Below are 20,885 nucleotides of genomic sequence, written 5' to 3' on the forward strand. Positions count from 1 at the left end.
TCTGTTGTCGGCACTGGCCAGTGAGTTCACATGTCAGCCATCAACAACCACCGGAACCCTCACTGCCTGCCCCAGGGTAGCTTTGCTGAACACCAGCCTGCCCAAGCCGAACATGGTTTGAAATTTATTTTTAATACTTCCTGTCTTTTCTTCCCATCTCGTGATAGCTCCTAAGATCAACCAGGTGTCTTTGTGAATTTTCAGTTTACTTGGTTCCCTTTAATGGGTGAGAAGCCTGGAAGAACCAGGTTGTGACTTGTATTTTCTTAATAATCATGCCTTAATAAATGCGGGGGTGCATCTTGGGCCAAGACACAGGAACACTTGATTTCTGGAAACTGGACTTTACATGAATCATGTTTGACTTTGGAGTAGATGCTCGAGGGCATTGTCGAGTTATGTTAGGACCCACCGCTAGACTGAGGGTTTGCTCATGGTTCATTATGCACATCCGAGGCCCTCAGAGTCTAGGGATGCTGGGTGCAGTGCTTGTCTAACCTCATCCTGCCTGAGGAGTTGCAGTGAAAGCTGGAGATTTGATACCCAGATGCCTGTGAAGATGGGTGCTCCCTAGGAAGGCGGATGGGTTAGTAAGGGAGTGACAGCCCCAGGCCCGCCCCAGGAGGTCTGGAGGTACTCACTTGAGAGGTCCCTGCCCACACCCAGAGCCAAGCCGTCCTTGATCCACAGAACAAAGCCATCGTATTCAGGGATGGCGCACAGTAGCGTCACTGGCTGTCCCGACACCACCACTTGGTCCTGGGGCTGCTGGCTGAAGGAATAGACTTGACCTGGGAAGGAGACAAACACAACGGTCAGTTACCTGCTGGCTGCAGGGGTGAGAAGGCTCCCCTCCAGCTATGGAAGCAGAGCAGCAGAGCAGGGCTGGCCCAGGAGACTGAGCCTCCTGAATCACCTGGCTTTTCTGCTGGGGGTCTGGTAGAACTTCCTAACTGGTCTCAGCCCCAGCTCTATGCCCTCCTGTGAGGAGCTGGCTTCCAGCTCCGGCCCCTCTGCCCATGAGTCCCTAACACATGGACTGGTCTAGCCACACCCCAGCTCCCTATGGGCCATCTCCTTCCACCGTTGGGATGTGCCACTTCCCATGCATTGGTGAGCTCCTACTTAATGCCATGTGCTGGGCACACAGTTCCACAGGGCAGAAACAGGAGAGAGAGAGAGAGACCTCTAGCTAGAAGCATTCTGTGGTGGCTGTGTGTTAAGAAGGTGGGCGATGGAGGGTGGTGTGGCTTTGGTTAAACCTGAGAATTCAGGAAATCATTTTGTTGTTTCATTGGCTCCTGGGGTGGGCTGAGGGCCAAGTTCAGAGGGGTGGGTGGTGGTGCAGTGTGGCAGGAGGTGTGCTGAGGAGGTGTGCTGTCCCACCATGTCCTCCCTGTCCGTTTCTTTTCCGCAGCAGACCTTACTCCAGCCTCACAATCACTTGGGAAAAAATCATTAGGAACACCATGCCACATCAAAATGAGATGGCCAGAACCATCGAAGAGAGTCAGTTGACAGTATTTTATTAAACAAACCCACCCACAATGCTTTTAAGATGCCATGCTCTATTTTGAGGCTTTAAAATATTAGTTCATTAATATTTTCATCCTCATAACAACCTAAAAACAGTAAGCACCATTTTTATCCCCATTTTCCAGATGGGGGAATGAGGCACAGGGAGGTGAAAAATAGTAACGGGAGTTGTGCTTGTGAATTGCTCACCAAATACAGCACATGCCCTGACTCTAGTTATCACTGTGGCAACGCTCGTATGGGGCATTGTCAACCCCATTTTACAGGGCTTTAGGAAACGGAGGCTCAGGGTTAACTGAATTGCCCAGGGAACTGTCTAGTGGGAGTGGGGGTGGGGGGTGCTGTGAATCCAAGTCTTTCTGGCTCCAAAGACCATGCTGTCTTCTACTGAGCTACATACACTATGTGCAGATCCTCATGCCTGGCCTTGGAGGGAGTTGCTGATGAGGAGGTGTGATGTGATCGGTGTCTCCTGGGAGTCCACAGCTGAATGGACATATGGGACGCTGACATTCACTGAGCATCTGGCCCACAATACGACCAGTGCTTCACACAACCCCTTCTCCTGTGATCCACTTAATTATACTTCAGAGCAGAAATAGCCCCATTTTACAACAAAGAAACCAGGATCAGAGAGGCACAGTAACCTGCCCAAGGTCACACAGCTAATGAGTGGTAGAGCGGGGGTTTCAGCAGGGGCCCATCTGCATTCCAAGCCCTCCCTCTTTCCTTTATCCTACCTCCTGCTCTTCAGACCCAGACCTGATTGAGGCAAAATGGAACCTGGCGCGCCAGCTGCTGATGCTGTGGCCTCTCCTCCCCGACCTGGGAGAGTCAGGGGCAGCCACAGAGGTCCTGGACACTGGCTACTGCCCATCTTGGGGACAAAAAGCCCCAGGCTTGGGCCACACCTAGGACTGAGCTCTCAGCAACAGATGACCCCAAGAAGGGGACACTTGGTGTGTATCAACCCAGGGGAGCCTGGATGGCAGCAGAGCTTGGGGTGGAGGCTCCCCAGAAGGAGGGGTGAGTTTCACGGTGGAGAGCTGGGGGCAGGCAGGAAGGTGGCCGAGTTCACAACCTGATGAGAGCTTGGCAGGGTCTCTGAGGAGTCTCATTAAAAATCCAATTGGCCTTGAATTGTGGGAGTAACACTTTTTGTTCTGATTTGAGCTTTACAAATTAGATTTCATAGGACATTTTAATCAGCTATGTATGGTAGGGTTTTTTTTTTTCCTCTCTGTCTCTTCAAGCTCTCTGTTGTAATTAGACTGTTTCTGGCACCAAAACAGGGTAGAAAAGGAGGGAAGAGATGAGAGAGGAGGAGAGGAGAGGAGGGAGGAACTGGAGAGAAAGCAGAGGAGTGAAGTGAGGACGTGGGAGAGAAAAGGTGAGGGAGAGGAAGAGAAGGAAGCAGGGGAGGAGCGTGAGGGGAAGCATGGAGAGGGAGGGCGTGGGCGGAAAGGGCTCCTTCTCTAGGCTCCTTTTACTCTAATGATGATTTCACAGCTCATCCTTTTATCTCAAAATCTTTCTTGCAAGAAGGACAGAGTCAAGACAGCCGCAGTGACTGCCGAAGATTGTGCTATCAGAGAGAATTATCAGGTTGTCAGCTGGACGCGGAGGGGGTTATAATGAGAGCGCCTTAAATGAAGCAGTGCCCGAGCCCTCTGAGATGTCCATTATTAGGAAGCACCCACAATGGGTAACAGTCCCGGTCTCTCTCCAGCCCGCATCCTCTTGGAGGAAGGTGTGGGAGGTACTGGGTGAGGGCCCCCGGGGAGGTGGGGTGCAGGAAGCATCTGAGGGCCAAGGGTAAGTTGTGGACTGGCTGGAGCCCCCAGGGAGAGGAGGGGGCTATCACCATGGAAACCAGGCTCTGGAGGAAGGCAACGCTGGGAGGGGGGCCCAGTTAAAGCAGGCCGTGGAGGTGGACTCTGAGTGGCTACAGACCCTTTTGGTGGGTGTCTCAGAGTCAGGGGTGGCAGCAGGCACAAGATCCCTGGAATAAGACCTGGGGTCTGCAAGAAAGGAACCTGACGGGATGGAGCTGAGTAGGACAGGGCCTTTCGAGGAGGAACATCGCCTGATGCCATCTGAGCAGGCTTGGAGGTGTAGAATCCCACAGGTTGCAGTGAGCCAAGACCGCCCCACTGCACTCCAGCCTGGGTGACAGAGTGAGACTTGGTCTAAAAAAAAAAAAAAAAAAAAAAGCCTTCCTAGAGCCTGTCACATTCTGTCTGCTTGGATCCACTAGCTTTTCTATGGAAAGACTGTTTCTAGGGCAGATGAGTTCACAGGAAAAATCCACCCAAAGGACATGATTTACAAACTATTATTTTTGGGGATGGGACACAGTACTCTGACAATTTCCCTTTTCAGTCTAATTTTAATTTTTGCACATTATATTTAAGTCACTATAATTACTTTTTTAAACCAATGAGTTTTTTTTTTTTAATGAATTTTAAACTGTTACTGAGTATCTAGAGTGGATAAAAGTTGAGGTGCCATGGATGAAGGTGGAGATGGAGGGATGGAGCCCACTTTTTTTTCATCCATCTGACAGATCTTGAGGCCTCTCATTTGGGCTCAAGAGCCCCTCAGAGCACAGCTTTTGAGCCATGGCTGTAAGTTATTGCCAGAAGAATACTCCTCACCCACCAACTCTTTATTTTCTTTTGAGACTGAGTCTCACTCTGTCGCCCAAGTTGGAGTTCAGTGGGGCAATCTTGGCTCACTGCAACCTCCGCCTCCCGGGTTCAAGCGATTCTCCTGCCTCAGCCTCCTGAGTAGCTGGGGTTACAGGTGTGCACCACCATGCCCAGCTAATTTTTGTATTTTTAGTGGAGACAGGGTTTCACCATGTTGGCCATGTTGGCTGGTCTTGAACTTCTGACCTCAAGTGATCCTCCCACCTCGGACTCCCAAAGTACTGGGATCACAGGCATGAGCCACCGTGCCTGGCTTCTACTTGCTTTATTTTCCTCATTTTCTTTTCCACTCTAAAGAAGTGAAATGCGAGTGAACCCAAGGTCATTCTCTGCAACCTCCTGGGTTAGCACCTTAAGTAGACAGTGAGCTTCTGAGAACCTGTTTCTTCCACACACATGGCTGAACCCTGCAGTGAGGCAGGCACTGTGCTGTCTGGTGAGGAGCAGGGGAACAGGCCTGGTCACCCCTCCAGGAGCTCACAGCTATGCCCCCTCCTCATCACACCTGAGGGTCTCAGATGGAACACAGAGTAGGTGCCTCCCAGGCTCGGGTCCTGCTCTCGGTAGAGATGTGGCACACCTAGCACCTTCCACCGGCCCAAGACTTCCATCTTCTCTGCTTCCCATTTTCCCCGATGACGTTCCCCTGGTGTGAAGCCTTGGCGGTCGGTGCAACCTCCCCATCCCACACTTTTATTTTTATTTTATTATTTTTTTTAAGATGGAGTCTCACTCTGTTGCCCAGGCTGTAGTGCAGTGGCACGATCTCCGCTTACTGCAACCCTTGCCTCCTGGGTTCAAGTGATTCTTCTGCCTCAGCCTATTGAGTAGCTGGGACTACAGGCACGCGCCACCACGCCTTCTAATTTTTGTAGTTTTAGTAGAGATGGGGTTTCACCGTATTAGCCAGGCTGGTCTGGAACTCCTGACCTCGTGATCCACCTGCCTCGACCTCCCAAAGTGCTGGGATTACGGGTATGAGCCACTGCGCCCGGTGCCATGCTTTTTTTTGAGTGTGTCACCATCACTGAGCCTAGCCCAGCAGGCTGCACATCTCTCAGACTTCCCCTTTCCTCTCTGTTCCCACTGCTACCACCCAAGTTCAAGCTCTCATTGCCCCAGCCTGGGGTCTTGCCACAGACTCTGAATGTTCTCTTTGCCTGATCCATTAATGTGCTGAACCTGGATTTCCTTCTTAGTTCACCACTTGCTTTAGGGCTCCCCTCTTTTAAAGGGTGGGACCTCTCATGGTTCTCCACTCTCTCCGGGACAACGCCCAACCTTCCATGCTGGATTCTAATCTCCAAAATCCAGCTCCTTTTCTTCCTGGGAGCTCCACAGCACCCCTGTGCTGGCTGATCACTAAGGCCACCTGCCCTGAGTTCTCCTCGCTGTTTCATTGTCCTGGGATGCACCTCGCTCCCTGACCCTGCCCAAGGCGCCCCCTCCTGCTAAGCAACCCCACCTTTCATTGAAGGCCCAGTTCTCTTCCTAGGCAGCTCCTGTGACCCACAGGGAATCTTCTCTTTTCTCATCTTCTCTCTAGTTTCTCATTTTGCCTCTTCTTCATCAATTTCTCCAAACCTTTATTGAGCATCTACTATATGTCAGATGCTGATGAAACAAATAAGGAAGAAACAGGGTACACTTCTTGAGGGCAGGGGCCACAGCTATCTTTTCTGTCTTGTGTTCCCAGCTGTGGGTGAGCGTCGGTTACATGTCTGTCACATGTGCCTTTGCACTTAGAGTTTGCCTGCTCTTGTTGGTCTGCTGAGATCGGTGGTCACTGCAGGAAAATTGCTTTTGCATTATAAACTCCTAACCCGGCAGATACTATGCAGAGCACACCACACAGGAGAAAGATGAGAAATCACAGGGTGGGCTGGAGTCTCAAGGAATCAGGCTTGACAGGAGAAAACAAGAATGCTGTTCATGGAAGATTTCCTTGATGCCAGGTCTTTGACCGTATATGTTGTTTCTGGCATGCACATTAGCCATATTACCCACATTTTATAGATGAATCGAGGCTCACAGCAGGGACTTGCGCAAATTCACTTAGTTAGCTCAGGTGTTACTCAAACCCCAGTGATCTGGGTTCAGCCCTGTTTTCTCACCACTATCCGATGTGGGTTGTTGAACCAAGGGTCTCAAACGCAGATTTTGATTCTCAAACAAGTACTCACCCCACCAACAAGGCAGCCTCCTCAGATCATCTATTTTTTTTTATTTTTGAGATGGAGTCTTGCTCTTGTCGCCCAGGATGGAGTGCAATGGTATGATCTCAGATCACTGCAACCTCTGCCTCCTGGGTTCAAGGGATTCTCCTGCCTCAGCCTCCCGAGTAGCTGAGACTACAGGTGTACACCACTATGCCTGGCTAATTTTTGTATTTTTAGTAGAGACAGGGTTTCACCATGTTGCCCAGGCCGGTCTTGAACTCCCGACCTCGAGTGATCTGCCCACTCTCAGCCTCCCAAAATGCTGGGATTACAGGTGTGAGCCATTGCACTCGACCCCTGTGCAATTCTCTTCCCATCCACGCTTGGAGGCAGTTCAGAGTCAATCAGGAGGTAGCTCAAGGGTGGGCTCACTCCCTGCCTCCCCTTTCTCCACTGGTCATTTGGCCTGGCCTTTGTTCCAGCAGCAGATTGAGGGGACATGGCCACTCCCCTTAGGATTAAACCCAGCCAGACCTGGACAGGAAGTGAGGGTCACTAATATAAGGTCAGAAATGATTGCCCTTGCTTCTAAGGAGCCTGGTGCTAACACATGCACACACCCGCCTGCATGCCTGTGAGTGTGGGCAGCCCAGCTGAAACCCTACCTGCCCCCCTCAGCTCTCAGGACATTCTGTGAAACTCGCTGAGAGCCTTGGATGGTCACATTTGACCACAGGTCACTGGATTACAAGGGATAAAGTGGTCTCATAGAGAAGTCATATAAAGCTTTTTGGGGGTTTAGGAGAGTCCTGCTTCAAGCAAGGGAGTTGCAGGGAGGAAGCAGAGAAGGCATCCTGGAGGAGGAATCATCATATGGGGAAAGTGATGGAGGAGAAATGTCATTCTGGGGTAGGAAAAAAATATAAGCAAGACCATGAGTGATGGGTAACCCTCCGTCACCTGCCCGGAGCACCCAATCGATGGCTCACCTGTCGGAGCCTGGGTCCTGGACAGTAGGAAGAACACAGGGTCAGTCAGGCCTGGGAAGGAACTCTGACCTTGGCCCTAGCAGTGTGATCTGAGGCCAGTGCCTCACCCTTTCTGAGCCTCAGTTTCCTTATCTGAAAAATGGGGATGACACACCTCCCTGGCAAAGCTGCTGTGAGCATGAGAGGTTTTATATGTAAATAGTCTTGGTAGACAGGTGTTTTACAAAGGGTCATTCTTACTTTCATCACTATCCATAAGTCTTTCCTGTGCTTGGGACTGTTAAAACAGGGACAAGAGGAGCACCTGTCTTGCGGAGTCCCCGAGCTGAGAACGGAGGCTTTGCAAATCTGAAGTTGTACCCATTAGAAAGCTGTGTGGGTGGTGCAGGAGACAGTGGGTGAGCCCTCCCATTGGCTCTGCCTCTTCTGCTCATCCCAGTTGGCTTCACAGTCTCCTGGAGTGTCGGGTCAGCCATGCAGAAAGGGCTCAGATGTCACTGTCTGCCTTTTATTAGTGACCAATTGGAAAAGGCTTAAGAATACTTGTGCTGGGGATATTTATTGCCGACTTTCTCCCAGCCCGGAGCTTGCAAGTTGCCTCTTATGGGATTAAGGAAAGCTGCCCCTGTCCAGAGAAGCAAGCAGATAGGAAGAAGAGAAGGAGAGAAGAAGCCAGCTCAGTGGCTGCTGGTGACATGAGAACAACATCAGGTGGAATGGGAAAGACAAGGGCAGCATGATTCAGATCATACCTGGAAACACAAGTCTTGAATTCTGCTGTGTTCCTGCTGCATAGTACAGGGCCAGCATCTAACACAGGAGGATCAGCTTTCAGACATTTCCAGAATGCCGTTGGTGACCTGCTCAGGGGAGCAGGATTGGGGGCGGTAGAGTATGTTCTGGCCCACTGATTGACTAATAAAATGGATTTTTATGGAGGGTCTAGGGAGTGTCAGTCATAGTGCCAGCTCTCAGGATGCCATGGTGGCCTCAGGCATGGGCAGGAGCTACTTCAGCAGTCTCCAAGTCCCCAGGTTGGGTGTGGGGTGTGCAGGAGGGGCCGATATGTCTTCTGTTGAGTAGGCTCTGACCTGTGGGGAGGCAAGTATGTGCAGAAGAAACTAGAATAAAAAGCTCTACACTATAAGCATCAGAGTGAGGCACAAAGTCCCAAAGAAGGAGTCACAGAAGGGTTGGCTTCTGAAATGGCCAGGATGAAGACAAGGCGGGAATGTTCCCTGGAATGGGGAACAGCTTACGTCAAGTGTGGAGAACAGATGTGTTCATGGAATAAAAGCAGCAGTGCCACATGGTCTGGGCTTGATCTCTGGCCCTGCCATTATGGCTGTAAGTTCCTGAGAAAATTGCTTAGTCCCTCTGAGTCTCAGTTTCCCTATTGGGTTAGCAATCAATACTTGTTGAGCTGTTTGTGAGAATAAAAGAGGTCATTCTGTGTGATGTGCACAGGGCCCTGCCTGCCTTCCACAATGGCAGCTGGCAGTATCATTGCAAGCCTAGCAGGCTGGGTGCACGGAGCATGTGTGTGCAGACGCTCTTAGTAGAATGTAAATCTAGAAAGTCCTGGTGGGTTGGACTGTGTGGGCCCTTGAACGCGTGCCGAGAAGTTCACACTTCATGAGAAGTCATCAAAGGTTTTTGACCCACATGCTCAGATCTGAGTTCTAGAAAGATCACAGTGGTGACAGCAAGGAGGATGAATGAAGGAGGATAATCTGAAGACAGGGAGACTGATCAGCAAGATTTGCTGTCATGAGGGCTCAGGCTAACACTGCATCCATGGAAAGAAGAAATAGATTTAGGAGCCATTTGTGGGTAGAACTGATAGCACTTGACTGGAGATGAGGAGATGAGGAAGATGAAGGCGTAAAGGCCCCAGTCTCTGGCTTGCAGGACAGGATGAATAGAGGACAGAGGAGCTATTTGCTGCTCAGGAGGAGAAGCAGGCTTGAGCTGAGGCAGTGAGTTCAGTTTTAAATGTGCTGATGGAGAGGGGTCCAGAATCCCTCAGGTGATGCTGTCCCAGATGTAGCTGGGTCAATGGTTCTGGAGCTGGGAAGGAGGTGTGAAGAACTCACACTGACTGAGCACTCTCTATGGGTCAGGCAGTAGGAGAAGTATTTTCAGATGTCCTCTCACTTGATGTTGACCTGAGAATTCACCTCCAAATATGGAAAGTTATAGATGTTGATGTGACTAAGAGGGACAGGGTTCCTCCAGTCTGGGAGTGTTGGAAGTAGCTGCCTTGGGTGAAACATCTAACTCTTGTTGAGGTTTGCACAGGTTTTGAACCCTATTGGGATGGCAAGAGATCATCTAGCCTAATCTTCTCCCTTTAGACTGGGATTGGAAATATAAACAGGGAAACCAGAAGAACGAGGCAGGGGTGGAAGACAGCGTCTTTTCTCTATTGTCTGTTTCTCCTAAATTTCTACTGGGAGAGAGACAAAGAAACATTTTCCATCCCAGCGTCACCATTTGCAGCCACTGGTATCTTGATTCTGATACACGCGTGAGGAGAAGCTTGCCAGTCTCATGAACATTCCTGAAATTGCACTAGAATTTCACTTGGACTTACAAAAAAGAGGCTGACCGCTCTTCGCAGGGCTGGATGAGGGGGTGGAAAGTCTGAGGGCACATTCCCCTATGCTTGCTCCTCACACGGGTGGGCCAGCGTGGGCAGCCTGCGATTCTCCCGGCCTCACACTTCTCTCCCCAGGACACAAAATCCACCAAGGTTGTCCTGGACAGTGTGGATCTTTAATGAAGAGCAATTGGGTTGGCCGAGGCAGGGTGAGTCCAAAGTCACTATAAATCCTTTGCCTACTGATGATCAGGCTGGCAGCCCCGGCCAGAGCCTGCACTGTGCTCATTAGTGGCAAGGAGAGGGATTCTTCCATCGATCCAGCCAAGGCCTGGATGCCACGAAGACACTGATAAGTGCTGCTGGAAATACGGGCTCTTCAGTGCCCGTGACGGAGCTCATCCATCCCTGCCCGAGGTCACCTGGAGGTCTAAATGAGACGGGATGGGCATAGCAGAGTGGGTTTATGGTGGGGGAGTGGAGATGGGAGACACTCCACAACGTATGAAGCAGAGACCCTGTCTGTGGTCTCAGGCCTCTTGCTGGCCAGCCATGGGACCCCAGCTAAGCCCCCTTTCTTCTCTGAGTCTCAGGCTCTTGTGTCTTCCGACTGGAATATGCCCTCACTGAGCCGGCACCTTGGGATGTGTTGGAGCAGCATGGAAGGAAGAGAGTGGCACTAAGGGGCAGGGATGGAACTATGCCATTAGCCCAAGAAGGAGCTGCAGACTCGGCTACAGGCAGGCTTGGCTGCAGGCAGAGAGAGTACCCATCAACCCTTCTCAGAGGGCATTGACATGGGCACCACCAGGAGAGGCTGGAGGCTAGGCCATGGATTGGCTGACTCCAAGATGCCCAGCACCTCTTGCTCCCATGTCTAAGGGGTACCATGTGGACACATAAAGCTTTGTCCTTGCCCTGAGCACCTGGGCCCAGAAGGTACCAGTTGGTGCTGCCTCTGCCACCTCTTAACTGTGTGCCCTTGGGCCTGACTCTTCCCTTAACTAAGGCTCAGATGCCTCATCTGTAAAATGCAGGGTTTAAATCCCTTCCTCCCAACCCTGATGCTTGATGTTCTAATTTATCCAAACTCCTATTTCGGGGGGCGAGGGATGGTCCTAAGGTTGAAAATAATAAAATCAAGGTGCAAGGAAGTCAAAGCAAGTCTCTCAAGGACACTTGGTCTTTTGGGGGTCAGATCTATATCCTAAACCTTAAAAAAAGTAAACAAAATAATCATTTATGCTGCTGTAGCCTTGTCAGTCAGACATGGTTCTGAAACTTCCATGTACATGAGGATCACCTGGGGGACTGACTAAAAATAACAGTTTCCTGGGCTCCAACTCAGAGATTCTGGGAGAGTGGGTCTGAGCTGGGTCAAGGAATCTGCGTTTTAATAGCTTCTGGGTCATCCTTCTGCAGGTGGTTCCTGGACCACATCTGAAGGGCACTGTTGTGTGCCCGCAGCACAGGCCTGTGGGCCTGGGTTATTTCTAGTTCTGACTCTGTCACTGGGTGGCCTTGATCAAGTGACTGTCTCTCAGGGTGCTCTTTGGTGTTCCCACTGCACAGTGAAGGCATTTTCACACATTTTGAAAGTTCATGCAACCCTTTTTGTCAGTAAAATCTCACAGGGAACCCCAATGTATAAAATGGTGAAGGCAGAGCTGAGGCAGCACTGGAAGGACTAAGTCCTGCCCATGGCAGCCCTGAGAGGGCCCTGAGGACCTCAAGGATTCCAAAGGCCCTGTGCAGTTCTGATGCTCTTCAGGTGTCCTGTGAAGGGCTACGTGGCCACATCCCACTGACAGTGTGAAACCTGGCCCACCCGGCATGCACTGTGTGGCTCAGGCAGGCCGGCCTAAAGCATAAGGCACCTTGTTCTTGCTCTCTGAACCTGCGTGGAGAATCACAACTCAGACCTGGTGCTTATAGATGAGTCTTCTCATGGCTCCTGGAGTTGTTCCCAATTGGACACAGACCATCTTGGTGCAATGCCCTGGATTTCTCCCCTCTTGGAGACCAAATACAATCAACTCTTAATTATCTTTGTTAATGGAGAAGAGCAAGGGTGTGAATAATCTAAAATGATAGACAATCCAAAACAATGAATAATCCTAAGTTACATTCATTTTCGACTTTGGAATGCATTTTGATATTCACATTTCAATATGGATATGTTTGATGTTCTAGGAATTTTTAATACTTAAAAAAACAGTCAACCCAAGGATGGGGCTCCCTGTCTGCCTCCTACTGAGCTGAGGGGAGAACATCACCTCTGGGACTGGCCCAAAGCTAGAGTCAGGTGCACTCCACCTTCCCCAACTCCTGTCTTTATGGCTCATACCTTATCTAGGAGGGGAGGGGGATATTAACAGATTTTGCCTTTAAAGGACTTTTATTCCCTTTGGACCTCATGCACATAAGAGCAAAATAAGAAGCTGTGAAATGTTAACAGAGGACTTCATTAAGCAAACTTGGTGATAGCATTTGCCAGGAATGGGGACAATTTGCCAACAGATAATTGAGTGCTGACTATATATGTGTCCTAATTAAAAAAGTGATTCTTCTTCTCACTGCCCTGGGATTGTGGGCCGTCTTCTGGTGGGTTTGGGATATTAACCACAACTAACTCCTATACAAAGCACTTCACATACATTATCTTACCTAATCCACCCTCACAGCACCCCGTGGAGCAGGTCCCGTCATCAGCCCCCCATGTAGAGACGTGAATATCACAGCTCCAAGCCTGATGTCCCCTGTGAATGCACCCTCCCAAGTCCTCCCTCTTCTACCCCACCCTGCCTCTCCTGTCACACACCAAACAGGGGCCCTGCAAGGCCTCAGCTGGTCTGCATCAATCAAAGAGAACAAAGCAAAACTAACTTGCCATTACTGCCCCAGTCTCTCTGATTGTTGGAAGTAGAGATGTTCGTCAAGGAGAAATTTTGTGCTGGAAGCCTCTTGAGAGGATGGAGAGGGAGTGTGAGGGCTGCCTGGGACGCCCAGCCTGGGAAGGGAAGTTTTCTGTTTTTCCAGTAGGACAGAGCTCCTTAGAAGCAGGGGTAGCCCTGGCTCACATCCACCATCCTGAAAGATGGAGAATCTTTCCCATTTTATGGACAAGGAAACTCAGAGAGGTTACATAACCCATCCAGGGTCACAGCGTGTGGTAGAGCTAGGGTTTGAGCCATTTGACTGCAGGCCTGGCTTTTTTTCCCCCAACAGTAGCAGGTCAGCAGAGGGTGCTTGATCTGTGTGGTTTCCTCTTCAGAAAGCAGAGACTCACTACTGTGCCACCTACCTGTCCCCGGCTGAGCTCCAAAAACAGCTATAAAGCCAATGAGAAGCCGATAGGACAGTCCCTGCCCTACCTGAAGACCACGGAAACTTCTCCCACGGTGCCCTTGGGGCTGAAATCAGCTCTGTCAACAATATTTTAGGTCAAAAGTCGTCTGCACCACTTTTAACCCTAACCCTCTGTGGCCCTATTCAGAAGCCCTTTGCAGAGGCCGATCCCTGGCCATAGCTCTCTCTGCTCGGCCCTGGGCTGGGTGAATAATGACTTCCATTCCCTGCCCTGTTGGAGCCTTGGGCCTTTGCCACTGCCACCGTGGTGCTGAGCCACTTATTTGTTGTGAGATGACCCAAGGAGGACCAGCCGGTACCTGCTAGACCCTTCTGCTGGGGCACAGGGTCAGGGGGCAGCACGTGGGCATGTGGCCCCACTCCTGTCTGCTCCCCAGGACAGCTCTATTCTCCAGCCTGGAGTGCCCCTGGAGATGGCGACAGCTCCTCTAATAAGAGAGTTACTCATGGCTTCACTGGAGAGAAGAGAGCAGCTTTCAACCCCCCTCCCCTAAACACAACAATATTTGGTAACACTTGGCATCTTGGGGAGAGAATTCATGTCTGTAATTAGTTACTGTATATCACCGTTAGTACTCTGCTCAGAATTTACGGGGCAAATACCATTTAACTGCACAATAACTACAGGTCCTTGCTGCTTATTGGGTAATTTACTAAGGCTGGAAGAACGGGACAGGAGGGATTCTGAATGGGAGGTATTGTAACCCCTTGAATCAAACTTTATGAGTTTGGGTTTGGCAGGGAGGCAGCTGCTTGCAGCCAGTTCTCTTCGCTTTGTTTTGCAGAGTTGGCTGGCAGACTGCTTCCTTCCCTTGATTTATTGCAGGATGATAGGTCTGGGACTGGGGGTGGTACTGCCCGGGGCTACCTAGGGCTATAGAAGGGACTTTCCATAGAGGGTCTTTGGCTGAGAGTCTGCAGCAGGAACCCGGATTCGGTGTCCTGGGGGCTCCATCCAGGACAGTAAATGGGCCCTGTCATTTACTCCCTCCACGGGGCTGCTTTTTGTATCTGGGCCAGTGGGTGGGGAGTGCAGGGAGCTGTCCTTGGTTGGCAGCATCAAGATAATCGCCTAAGCCCTTTCTTCTCTTGCAAGTCTGGTGCTGCTTGGGAAGCAGCCATTCCTGGACACTTGGCTGACATTCCTGGCCTTAATCTGCTTGAGCAAAGTCTGTCTTTGTTTGGCCGTGCACTGTCTAAACTCCTCTAACCTATTTAGGCCATGGAGAGGGGAAAAGACACAATAACGAAAAACTCAACGTGCAACATTGCCTTACGCAATCTAATAAATTACTCGGTACCCGGCTGCCAGCTCAGACTAAGCCCAATATTGCCTGCAGTAATTATTTGGATCAAATGCAGTTTATCTGCTTCATATTTGTGCTTCTGTGCTCAGTGGTAACTTATAAATGTCATTGTGGTGTTTATTTGTTATAATGAAACTTAATGGCATTGGAAGCCAAGAGCAGAGCTGGTGGGGCGGCAGGTTTAAAACAATCTCTTCATCTCGGGAGAAGGAATGAGCCAAGATAACATGAAACTGCCCTACAGGGTGGAGATTTGCAGATATGGTGGTGTCCTCGTGCTGTGTGGTGGGCGGGAGGGAGCCAGGAGCTTCGAGCTGGCGCCAGGGGGAGCCGTCTTTGCCTCCAGAGACATCTCTCTGGAGCGGGCAGACATGGCTGAGCATGTTCACCCTGCACTGCCTGGTCTGTCCCTGCTGCTTTCAGGGGTGGGAGGTGTTCAGTCTCTACACCGCCCGATGCCTGCCTGGGATAAGAGATGAATAGGGATGGAAATGAGAGTCCCCAGGCCAGGCTCGGTGGCTCATGCCTGTAATCCCAGCACTTCGGGAGGCCACTGAGGGAGGATTGCTTGAGCCCAGGAGTTTGAGACCAGCCTAGGCAACATGGTGAGACCCCATCTCAATTTTTAAAAATAAAATAAAATAAAGAAATGAAATAAAAAAGAACCCCTGGATGACTGCATCATGGAGAACAGTCCTTCAAGGAGAAGGAAGGGAGCAGAGTTGGAGAACAAAGGAGGGTATCCTCAGGGCCCAGACAGAAGGTGGCAGGGCTTTCTCTTCTGGTTCTGGAGGGGCACTGGTGGTAGGAAGCACGGAGCATGAGCAGAACAGGGAGGAGCTGTCAAGGGTTGCAGGGCAGGGCCCCCACTGGCACTGCAGGAGTACTTGAGGCAAGGATGGGCCATTTAATGTAGAGCTCAGGGTTTTGGCTTCACACAGTCCTGGGCTCTGCCATTTCCTAGCTGTGTGGCTTTGGGCAAGCTATTTCTCTTTCCTAAGTTTCATTTTCTTTATGTGGAAAACGGGAGTGATAATAGATACCTCTCAAGATTCTGGTGATGATTAAATGGAGTGATGTGTGTAAAGTGATGACTGTGGTGTTTGGCACACAGGATATATGATAAGGGGCTGTGGCAGTGATTGGCACATAGTAGATGTTCAGTAAATGTTGAGTGTATACATGAATAATAACACTTCCCACTTACGTGCATTACAAAGCCCTCCTCCAAACAGCTGAGCTTGGATTTAGACCTCACAATTGTTCAGGGTTGATCTTCTCATTTTACAGTGTGGAAATGGAGGCCCAGTGAGGTTATGGTAACTCGCCCAAGGCTTTCCAGCTGGTAGAGGGAGTGGGATCTTAGTTCTCCTACCTCCCAGGGCAAAGTTGCTGCCACCAGTCCACCTGGACAGCTCCCAGTCTGTGCTGGGAGGCTGAGCTCATCCTTCCAGACCAACTGCCCCGCTCCTTGGAGACCAGGCACAGAGCCTGTGCTGACCTCCCCAGCACAACCTGGAGGCAGAGGCAAGCGGGCCGCTTTCTGTGCATTTCATCTTAATACAGCATTCAGCGTTCACTCATAAAATATTCATTTTCTCTCCTCAGTGACATGCTCATACAAGGCTCCTAACATCATAAATATGGATGAAGATTATCAGTCATTTTTGTTTATGTCACTAGCCCTCTCCTCCCCAGCACCCCTTTTGTCTTGATCTCAGCACAAATTGGACTGAATTGGGGGTATTAACCTGGATCTCTGATAATAACTTGCATTCTGTGGTACTTCATACTTTTTTTCAAAGCATCACACAATCGTGATGCATATTTTCTCCTTCTGACAAATACATGGAAGAAAGAGTGCTAGCATCATGAGTATGCCCATTTCGCAGATGAGAAAATATAGGTCAAGAGAGATCAAGGTCAAAGTCATATACTGAGACAGGAACAGAACTAATTTTTAAAAAACATTATTATTATTATTTGTTTGACCTCCAATGAAAGGTTCTCTAGGACACTGAGTGTGTTTGCTTTACACAAATAAATAATCTCTCTAGTATTTTACAAGTTTTTATAAAGAGTGTTCATCCATGTTACTTTGTGAGTCCTCACAAGGCAGGTATGATTTACTCTTGTTTGACAAAGCTCACACCACCAGTTAGTGGAAGATCTGGGCTCTAAAACACTAGTTTCCAAAGTGCATTCCAGGGAACACTAGTCCTGACACATGCTACAGGAAAAATGTTTTGTGGTCAAATGAGTTTGGGAACTTTGTGAGTTGTATCTCCTTTGGGCGGCTCACCATGGCCTTTGGTGTATTAGTGTCTCCGAGAAGTTCTGCAGGAAAGACTCTCATTTTGTTAGGTCTCATGTAGCTTCTCCCCACCGTGTCTAATCATGAAGGCTGCATCTGACAGAAAACCTATTAGCATGCTACAGAAATGCTGCCTGTGTGTACGCGTGATCCCTCCTCCCCCATGTTTTTGGAGGCAGTGAGGCTTAGAGCGCGGCTGGGAGAGGAGTGTGCAGGGGTGAGGACAGGGGAGGGGACCCACTGCTGGGGACTACTAGAGCTGAAGCTCCCCTTCCCAGGCTGTGTCCTCTCTTTTCCTCTGGGCAGCGCAGAAAATTCACTCAATGTTAGGCACACTCAGCCCAGCCCATACCTGGGGCAGGATCAGAAGGGCTGCCTGAGTGGCTGAGGGGGGGCGTCTGTGGTCAGTGCGTGGTGGGAGATTTGGGGACGGCAGTCCTTGACCATGGGGAAAAATCAACAGGGACCCACAACAGGGGTTCAGTCATGTCTGCCCTGGGTGATGACGGGGAAGTCACCCCATCCTCATCGCCCAGACACAAAGCTCCGAGGCAGGGTGGAAGTAAGAAGGCCAGGCTTTGGCGCTCTGCTGGTTTACTCTAACATCTGTGTGCCTTTAGGTGATGACCTCGTCTTCTGAGCCTCTGTTTAGTCCTCCTCTGAATGGGGGTGACACTACCCACTTTGTGACGTGGTGAGGATTAGATGGTGCAAGTGTGCAAAAGGGCTGCCTTGGCCCTCGTCTTTATGTGTCAGCTCCGTCTCTCTCCTCCTGCTTTTTTGGAGCCCCTCAGTCAGAACAAACAGCTTTCCACCTCCAGTTCTCCACGAGCCTGTCATCTCTACCTCCTTTTCGTTCTCCCATCGCCCTGCCTTCTGCCATTTTATTATATGCCCATCTCCCCAATGGAGCTGAAGTTCTCTGCAGGCTGCCGCCGACTCTGTCAGTGCCCACTTGTATCTGCAGGCCCGACCATCTCAAGTCTTCAGGCCAATCTCCCATTGCCGGTGCCTGGACCCCTTCTCTTGAGGGCTGTTTCTTTAGCTGCGGATGCTACTGTGCCCTCACACAGAGCAGGCCAGACCCGCTGGGAGGAACACCCTCACCCAGCAGCCCTCCACCCATGCCTCACAGGAGCTCCACTCAATACCCCACCCCTTGGGTGCCCTAGCTGTGAGGTGGTGTTCAATAGCACGTCTCAGAGTTTCTCACTGGGACTGGGCTCTGACTGCCCACAGTGGTAGCAGGCTTGGGGTCCCCCCGTGCCGACGCCTCCTTTTCCATGTCAATTTCCAACCCTCCTGCTGGCACCTCTGCACCTTCATGAGGAATGACTTCACTCCAGCTCTTGCTTAGGGTCTGCTTCCAGGGGAGCCTGAGCTAAGATAAGGGCATCCTCCATGTGTCATTCATCTCTGTGTACACAGTGGGTGCTGATGAATCTCTGAATCCAGCAGTAATGAGCCATAGGAACAGCACAGGAGTGACTATCAATCAAGGCAATGACGTCAGTGGGCTCACCAAGCGGGTGGGCCCTGGGAGCAACGAGATAGAACGCCTGCTATCTTTCACACCTGGAAGCATCCACAGCCACACTCATGCCTCTGTACCTTCCCCACCTGATATTTGGTCAAACCTTGGCAGGCACAGAGGAGCTGAGGTCCAGGGTCCTTTCTCCATGAGCCGAGAGCAGGTTAGTGTCATGTTTTGAGATCCTTTCATGAAAAATGGTTGAGAAGTGCTGCTCTTTAGTACTAAGAATAGTGGTTATTCCTAGTGCATTTGACTCGGAGGTGGTGACTATTCCATTGCTCTATTTATCCCGCACTCGGTACACAGTTACTGAAACTGTCACCGTGTCCTATATTCCATAGGCCATTATGTGTATTTCAAACCATTATATAAATGGACTTGATTTGGCACTTCTGAATGTCATTAAACTCCTCCCATACCAGTAACAACACAGTTTCCATAGAAACGAATACATTTCAGAAAGGAAGGCACGGGGAAGAAAGCAGATGGAGTTGGGGGGAAAACGCGGCCCCCTGGTTCCTACTTGCAGAGCGCAGGGCCCAGCACTGTGACATGAGCACTCTGTGGAGGTGGGGCGCGCTCCTTTGGGTTTTATTGACTCCCTTTGATAAAGGCCCTGGATCATTCATCTCAGCCTGAACCTGCTCATTCCAGTGCACAGCTCTAAAAACTTTATGGCACCGCAAGCCATTAAGCACCTTCATTTATTCCAACTTCTCTGGGGCTTTCTTCAGACCCTGGGGAGAGGGCTGGGGGAGGGTCTCAGCACTCAAAGAATTCTGTGATGAAGCCTTTGAGGCTGGCTGGGGATGGAAGGAAGAAGCAGAGAGAAGAAAGGAGGCCCCCCTGGTACAGTTGGCATAGTGGAGACCCCAGGATCTTGCCAGTGGCTGCTGTCCGAGTCACTGGGTCCCCCTGTCATCAATAAAGCTAGAATGAGAAAACTGCAGCCTCCTGGGGTGGAAGGGGTGTGGTGTTTGGAGAGCCTGGCTGAGGAGCTGCCCACCGCCTCGGCAGGCTGCAAGTTTCTTGTCTTTGGAGGGATTCAAGCATAGACTGCAACGGCCTTTTATAATAAAACATCTCAGAGGGCTCAGGCAAATACCACTTTCTCCAGAAACCATGCTGGACACTCCTCTCCTGGCCAACGGTGTGATTGGATTCTCCTTTTCTGTTTCCATAGCTACTTATTCATACCCAGTTACCGCAACTGCGACATTGTATTGTAGTTGCTGACGTGTTTGTCTCTCCCCCCAAAAGACAGTGGTATTCTTGGGGGCAGGGACTGTGTTTTTACATGCACAGTGCCAGGCACAGAGAGGGCACTGGATGCATGGTTGGTGAATAAATCAGCATGCAATACGGCCGTGTTCACAGTCTTTACCTACATTGGTACTTGGCAGGGATATGGAACCAGATGACCTTGGTCCGTTCTGGCCTGGAGAATCTGTAATGATAGGGGTCTAAGCCTGCCCTGACTACACCTGGGATTTGAATCTAGATTTATTCTACTCCGAAGCCACAGGGTGTACATTAGGAATATTAGTTGCACGCCTGTAATCCCAGCACTTTGGGAGGCTGAGGCGGGCAGATCATCTGAGGTCAGAGTTCGAGACCAGCCTGCCCAACATGGTGAAACCCCATCTCTACTAAACATACAAAAAATCAGCCGGGTGAGGTGGCGGGTGCCTGTAATCCCAGCTACTCAGGAGGCTGAGGCAGGAGAATTGCTTGAACCTGGGAGGGGGAGCTTGCAGTGAGCCGAGATCATGCCATTGCACCCGAGCCTGGGCAACAAGAGTGAAACTCCGCTTTGTCTCAAAACAAACAAACAAACAAACAAAAATTAGTAACAATGCTAAAAGGAAAACCAGAACCAAAACAGCCACAAAAACAGCTGGGTGTGAAATGTTGGAGAGAACTCTCTCCCCAACTGCATTTTTCCTCTACACTCACCACAACACTCAACACAGGAGACTTCTGTGATGCAACGGGTGGGAGCAGCGGACACCAGCTGGGTGTCCTCCAGTTCAATTCTGACACTGCCTACTGGAGATAGTGTCAGATCCCCCAGGCTGGGGGCCCAGTCCCCAAGACTTCCCCCACACCCCAGCACCTGTCGCAAGTTCAGGCTTCCAGAACTCCTGGCAGACCCGCTTCACGTTGGGGGTTCCCATGACCTCCTGTTTGGGTTTGATTAAGGTGCTGGAGTGGCACGGAGAGCTCAGGGAAACACTTCCCGATGTTTACAGTTTATTCTAAAGGATATTACGAAGAATACAGAGGAAGAGGCCGGGGGTAAGGGGCACGGAGCTTCCACGTCCTCCCTGGGTGCACGGTGCACCACCCTCCAGGAAGCTTTAC

At 50.5% G+C, this 20,885-nt stretch overlaps 1 protein-coding gene across 4 annotated transcripts in view; it reads right to left on the reverse strand.

The window, feature by feature from the left end:
• Positions 1 to 20,885, reverse strand: part of KIRREL3 (kirre like nephrin family adhesion molecule 3) — a 575,278-nt gene that overhangs the window by 104,602 nt on the left and 449,791 nt on the right. For all 4 annotated transcript variants that reach the window (XM_015435927.3, XM_045369971.2, XM_005580133.4 and 1 more), the window contains exon 3: positions 642 to 791. In XM_015435927.3, the coding sequence (XP_015291413.1) occupies positions 642 to 791 (150 nt within the window). The remainder of the gene's footprint in view (positions 1 to 641; positions 792 to 20,885) is intronic.

This window comes from Macaca fascicularis, chromosome 14, assembly GCF_037993035.2.
Source record: "Macaca fascicularis isolate 582-1 chromosome 14, T2T-MFA8v1.1".
NCBI lineage: Eukaryota > Metazoa > Chordata > Mammalia > Primates > Cercopithecidae > Macaca > Macaca fascicularis.